Raw genomic sequence first — 6,733 nt, 5'->3', positions numbered from 1 at the left:
CGCTCTACCGCTCGACCGCTGGCCTGGCTGCGTCGCTGCAAGGCGAGGCGAGGCGAGGCGAGGCGAGGCGAGGCGAGGCAGACACTTCTTGCTGATGCTGATGCTGATGCTGATGCTGCTGTCAAGGAGACAGAGCCGTCAATGGGACCGCAGCCCCTCGAGCGCGTTCACTTCTTTTGCAGCAGGAACGCGCCGCCCTAATTTGAGAATGGGGGGCTCCGCTCGCCGGGAAAATGCGCGCTCACGGCAGCTTGTCGCACGTATCAAAATAAAGGCTTTCCTCAGGGGGCGAGATATCAAGGTTTTCCCGTCCCCACTTGACTTAACAGCCTTCAAAACGCATGCAAGTGTTTGCTTTTCACTGGATTCGGGGGCTCATTTAGACAATGCATGCCTGCGAGATCAAGTCAATTCAATAATAACCTTAATCAATGATGTGATTAACTTCATGTAGTATGCTCAATTATCCATCTGCTGCTGTCTCTTTAAGGCTTAAACGTCCCCCGCAAGAGAACACCTTTTTCTTATTGGTCAGCTGTACGTATTCTATAAAGGGGCGTCACACTCTTGAAGATTTCTCCTGTCAATTTACATGAAAACTAACATAACATACTTTGGCTTAGTGCATTTCAACAATTGCAGTAAATCCCCTCCATCGCGGGTGGTGCGTTCCTGACCACTCCTGTAATCAGTGGAATCCCTGATTTTCTTAGATGTCAGCAACCAGCTCTTGATTTGTGTTCCTTTTTTTGCCCCTAGATGTTCGCAACCAGTACTTTATTTTTACTACCAGTAAAAAGTTATAATAAACCTATTGCCATTCATACAACAGAACAGAATAAATTGTGGCTTCTAATCAGATTTGCTCAATGAAACAGACCCAGAGTTCACACAATAATTCAATTGGAAAGTAAGCATTGTAAGTAAAACACGTAGTCATCACTATTTTATCATCCGGTTGTGACATATATGTTTGTTTGGGGTAGTTCATGCTCCTAAGTATAGCTCCTGGAGGGTGTTACAGGTCCGCCGTTAGGGGGCGCCGTCCACCTTCCATGTTTGTTTTTATTCGCCTGATGGTGGCGGAGAGTCCACATTTAAGCTTCTGAGGAGGAAAAGGAAGCAGTTAAAGTTATCTCGCCGTCCTATCCATATTATTATCAAGAAAGCTTTTGGTAAGTCAAGTTGCTTTTTCTTCCTTTGAAACATGAAATGTTCATAAATAAAAGGTTGCGCAAGCTGGTCACCTGACCCTTTTTACAATACGTACTGAAATGTCGATTTCTTTCTTCTCCAAAAAGCAATATTTTCCTGCATTATTATTTGAATTTATAATAAGTATTTTATTATTATAGGCGGACTTTGTTGCTCATTTCGATATTTGCAGTCATAAAATCAGCAATTACTTCCCTTCTTAGTTTGTGATCTGTATTTTAAGCAGAACATTTATTTACGTCTCTTTTTTTTTTTTTTTGTCAGTGACAGCTTCTGGTTGCAAAATGCAATCTGTGGTTTTGTGACTTTTTACTTCCATTCTCGCGAGTTGTCTTTGTGTTTGAAAATGCTCGCTTTAATTTGTTTTCTGCTGTCTGTTGTTTAGAAGATTAACCGCAGATAGTTCAGATGCCATTCAAGGGTTCTGTCCAACCGCATGCTCGTCACAAGAAAACAATCTTTCACTACACATAAACATGAATAGTTTTAGCAAACTTATTCTTTCTCTCTCTCTCTCTCTCTGACGCCTCTGAGATGTCAGTTTGTTTTTCAAATGAAAAGCTATTTTCGGTATCATTCATTCATTCTCTGTGCACTGGTTGTCCCCACAAGTGCATATTATCATTTTTGCAAGCTTGTCGTCATTTGATTTTCACCCCATTTTCTGCAGAGGTGATTACCATGCTTCCTGTCATCGTGGTCCACGGAGGGGCTGGCGTTGTGCCAAAGGAGGCGTCAAAGGAGTCCAATGCTGGGGTTTGCGCAGCGGCTCGATCCGGGTATGTCATCCTCCGGCGGGGAGGAAGCAGCATGGATGCTGTGGTTGAGGCTGTGACCAAGATGGAGAATAACCCCAGCTTCAATGCAGGTGAATTGGCAGCAATCTGCAACATTTTGTTCAGTTTTTTTTTCTGTTTCCTTCAGGTGGTCACAGGGGACTTAAAAATGGAGTGCTCTGGAAAATATTTGGGCAAAATGTTCAGCGAAGGTGAAACTCCCGTCATGCATGGGCCATCTCTGTGTTTATTGCACTTTTGTGGACTTGGGCACCTTATAAAGACACTTGAGAATGTGTTATTCATTCACGAAGCTGTTGCACTGCCAACATCTTAAATGTTCCAAAAAGCATAACAATGTAAACTTGATCGTGTGAACTCAACTCTTCAGCGTGAACTCGCGTGATCTTGTGGTCTCACGGGAATTGTGGACACGTACACCTGCATGCTTAACTATTTTTTTTTATTGTCCACTGCCTACATTCAGTCATTTTGGGTTGTTGTTTTTTAGGGTGTGGATCCGTGCTGACCTGCAATGGCAATGTGGAAATGGATGCCATTGTGATGGATGGCAAAACACTGGCTAGTGGTGCTGTCTCCGCTGTACGCAATATAGCCAACCCAGTGCAGCTAGCAAGACTGGTCATGGACAAGGTAAATAAACCATCGACAAGGAACGCTTGAAGTGTTCTTGGTCCTTGCCTAGAAATGATTTTTAGTTGCCACATTTATCAATTAGCACCTGTCAGTTCTTATGAACTAGTTGTAGTAGAGTGGCATTAGAATTAAATCATTTTTAATGATTTTAAAAATGAAAATTGTGATATTTTATCGACTTCTTCTAGACCTCACATACTTGTCTGACAGCTCATGGTGCTAATGAGTTTGCCCGGACCATGGGTATCCCTGAGGTGCCCCAAGAATCCCTCATCACTGAATACGCCCGAATGCGGTGGCAAAAAAACCTGGCACCTGATGCCAACCCTGTGGAGTGCCAAATGTAAGTTATGTCATGTAATGTAATGCCAATTTTAATCCCTTCCGATCCTTCCATTCCAAACATTTTATTTTTTTGGACTTACTTATAAAACACAAAGCACGTTTGACTTTGCTCTGTGCGTTTTCAAAGACACTCAAAGGGGCAAGTCTAGTTTACTTCCTGTGTTTGGGAATTTGGCTGACTGCGTTGCATCATATTGGGACTTGACTGACACTTAAACTTCTATCATTTGATAGTCTTTTCCAAATCTTTTCAAAGTCTTCAGATGTACAGGTAGCATAATATGTGCTGTTGCGCAAGTGGTAGAATGTCGAAGCACAAGCAGACAAACAGCTCATTGCCTTGCAAAATATAAGGATGATGCAAGAAACTCTTGAGATGCTCCAAGCACTCTCAATAATCCTTATGTACACAGATTACACTATTGATGTAACTGGCATGACTTGCACATTTGCATCAGTTAACCGGATTAATATTTGCTATCCTGTTTGTTTAGGCGTCTGGTATTTGCAGGTTTTTGTGTTGTTGCGCCCAACAAAGATAATGAGAAAGTTATGCTGTGTGTGTGTGTGGGGGGGGGGGGGGTATTCTGAGTATTCAAAGTATTTTGCAGCCTACTAGTGTTACTGTATCAATAAACATACCTTTTTGTCTGTGGTGTTTATTCGTGCTGCATTATTCACTTATTTTTTCACTACAAAATACAACAACTTCTTTTTTATATTCTTATGACTAATAAGGGAAGACCTATCCACCTATTAATACCACAACTGTCATGTCAGTATTTTACAAAATAATACACAAAATCTCTATAATAGCATTATAGAGAGAGAGAGGGAGCGAGAGGCATTTTGTGTATATGTGATCAATACCAGTAAACCCTTTATCTTCCTCCAAACCAATACTACAGTATGTTTTGGAGCAGTTCCTAATTGATATTTATCGAATAATATGACAAAAACATGAACATTGTAAACAAAATTCATTGTTCTCACAAGATACTTTTTCAAACTATTTTCACCTCTATTCATTGGCTACGAAATACACATAAAAAAACGACTGACTATATTTGGACGTGCGCTAGCGAAACAGCCTGAAATCATGTTTTCTTGTGTAGGGGAAAGATGGGCACCGTTGGAGCTGTAGCAGTTGACATCGAAGGCAATGTAGCATGCGCTACTTCCACTGGTGGGATTCTGAACAAGATGGAAGGACGTGTCGGTGACACACCTTGCATCGGTTAGTCTTTCCATCAATAACAGGTTTTCTTTAACAAGGAAGGACAAAGGGTAGATGAAGCAATTCATGTTCTGCTATATACTATCACAAAACAATAAAAAAGTTCTTTGTATGTGAATGCTATGCAAAAAAAATGATGTGACTGAAATTTCCAACAAGGCTTCATTTGCCCACAATTGCATCGCACTAAAAAGAGAACAAGTGTGACTTTTGTAATGTTTATATATGTGACAGGATGTGGAGGCTTTGCTGATAATCAGGTGGGAGCTGTGTCAACCACAGGCCACGGAGAGGCCATTATGAAGGTTACTCTGGCCAGACTCATCCTGTTTCACATGGAGCAAGGTACTTCAATCCATACATGCATTGTTTTGAAACCAAATATATAACGTAACGGGCATCCTCAGGTCAGTCAGTGGAGGCAGCCTCTGACTTGGCCCTGGCCTACATGAAGTCAAGAGTTCAGGGATTGGCTGGAGTGGTGACTGTGGATCCACAGGGTCAATGGGCTGCTCGCTTCAGCAGTCTTCAAATGGCCTGGGCTGCAGCCCAAAAGGATACTCTACACTATGGCTTGTACGCCGGGGAAGACTTTACCCAAGCCATTGATGAACCTTGATGAGAGAAGTAGTAGTAGAGAGAGGGAGTTTTTATTTCTTTGTTTGAAATCATTACAAAAGATCATCCATCCATTCATCACTATATGTGTCCTCACTTATGGAGTGTCGTTGGGGAAGTTACATGACAATGAACGTACACTGTCAAACAGCCTTTAAAGGTTAGCATCAATGGATGATTTTTTAATGAAGTATTTCATGATATAATTCCATGGCAATCTCATTTCTGTTAGTGATTATGATTAATTTTGCAGCTAATCACGATGATGTGGTTCCCGTTTGAAGCCACTAAAGGGTGCTATAGTAAACGAAACACCGCAAAATAGGAAGTGGGTTGATATTTTTAAAGCTTGTCCCAGTCTGCGTATTGATGACATGAAATGGATTATGACGTCAGATTACAAAAAAAGAAAATATTTTGAGGGTTTTTTTTCCTTCATGGTGTTTTTGCTGTAATTGTTTGACAACATTGATAGTCAATAGGCCCACATGTTACAGTGGCCTTTTTTTTTCCACTTTATCTATTGTTTTGAGTAGCAACTGTATCGGGAAGTAAAAGCAGATCAAATACAGGCAGGCCACACGAAACCTCTGGTTGGATGACTTGTGTTTACACTGAAAGCATCAGTAAGATGTGGGAATTAGTTTACACTTACAGCAGTGGTGACCTACAGACTATATCCCACACATCAAATGTAAACTGTGAGTGCATACTTAATTAAGTAGCCTTAACTGACATTTATTTTGCCATGATGAATCAATAAGATTTTTTCATTCATTAAAAATTTAATGTTGAGAACCTTCGGAATAAAGTATTGTGGTGCAGAATCATGTGTAGCTCAAATCTATCTATTAAAATGTCATGAATTTCTGCAATTCAATTCTAAAAACACTAACATTATTCCGGATTGCAAGATGGGAATATTCATCTTTATTTATTTTTAATATTAGTCTTTGCAAAACTGAAGTACATGTCTCTTAAACCTCTCAAAGTATTTGGGGTCATTTCGTGTCTAACCGATGAGTTTGTTACGTGCGACAGCCCTGCCGGAAGTAGCATCAAGTTAACTCTAACTTGCCTAACAGGAAAAGCGCGCTAATTAAAAAAAAAAAAAAGCTAACTGTATACGACGTTTTAACATAGCATCTCAATTTGCAGAATAATATATGACATTTTGATGCATGAATAAACCTTCCTTGATTCTTATAGTGTCATCCCCGTGCAATTTATAAAAACAAACATTTTATTTTGACGACAACCACGTCAACCGGAAGCTGCATAGCTTTGAAGCTAACATTGCTCATGGTGCAAAAAACGCTAACTAGATACCGGTAGGAAAGAAGGGGCAGGACGCCGTCCGTTCACTCTTGCGCCTTCAAAAACCTTTGGCAGTTTAGACCACAAGATTTCCGATAAGAACCTAGATTTGGCTAAGACGTGATGTAAAAAGTCATCCGGAAAATTCATTTTGAGGACGCGACAAAAAACAGGTCATCCTTCAACGGTGGAGTTTTGAAGGACAAGTGACGGACAGCTTTGACAGAAGACCGAAGTTCGCCTTTGAAGCTTAAATGTGTTTTTACGTTAATATCGCTGTCAAATAACCCTTTGAAAGAAATGGAAACTGCAATATCATCCCGTTATGTCCACTAAAGCAAAGCTGCTCCGCTGTCCCAACTGTTGTCGGTGGAGAAGTAGTCATGGTGAGTAAACGTAGCCTCCGGAATTGCTACTTAACACTCAGTTCGTTTAACTGTTTGTTGTAATAATAATAATGACAATACTCCTATTAATAATAAAATAGAATATTCACTTTTTAGTGCATGTATGTCGTCATGTTGTATTCATTTTGCTGTCTGGTAAATGGGTTGATTTGACATAACTA

At 40.5% G+C, this 6,733-nt stretch overlaps 1 protein-coding gene across 2 annotated transcripts; it reads left to right on the top strand.

The window, feature by feature from the left end:
• The first annotated feature begins 1,050 nt into the window (after positions 1 to 1,050).
• asrgl1 (asparaginase and isoaspartyl peptidase 1) lies at positions 1,051 to 5,647 on the top strand. Of its 2 annotated transcripts, XM_085922160.1 has the most exons (8): positions 1,137 to 1,175; positions 1,886 to 1,994; positions 2,140 to 2,203; positions 2,503 to 2,645; positions 2,837 to 2,991; positions 4,109 to 4,230; positions 4,465 to 4,575; positions 4,638 to 5,647. In XM_085922160.1, the coding sequence occupies exons 3-8, from the start codon at positions 2,161 to 2,163 to the stop codon at positions 4,847 to 4,849; spliced, it is 786 nt and encodes a 261-aa protein (XP_085778286.1). In that variant the 5' UTR covers positions 1,137 to 1,175; positions 1,886 to 1,994; positions 2,140 to 2,160; the 3' UTR covers positions 4,850 to 5,647. The 2 variants fall into 2 exon arrangements, with proteins under 2 accessions (XP_085778285.1, XP_085778286.1); XM_085922159.1 differs by lacking the exon at positions 2,140 to 2,203 and having other exon boundaries at positions 1,051 to 1,175; positions 1,886 to 2,083.
• The last annotated feature ends 1,086 nt before the right edge of the window (positions 5,648 to 6,733 follow it).

Source organism: Syngnathus leptorhynchus, chromosome 10 (genome assembly GCF_054491065.1).
Source record: "Syngnathus leptorhynchus isolate UIUO chromosome 10, UIUO_Slep, whole genome shotgun sequence".
NCBI lineage: Eukaryota > Metazoa > Chordata > Actinopteri > Syngnathiformes > Syngnathidae > Syngnathus > Syngnathus leptorhynchus.
Note: the sequence above shows the minus strand (reverse complement) of the source record. Positions and strands in the feature narration are given on the sequence as shown.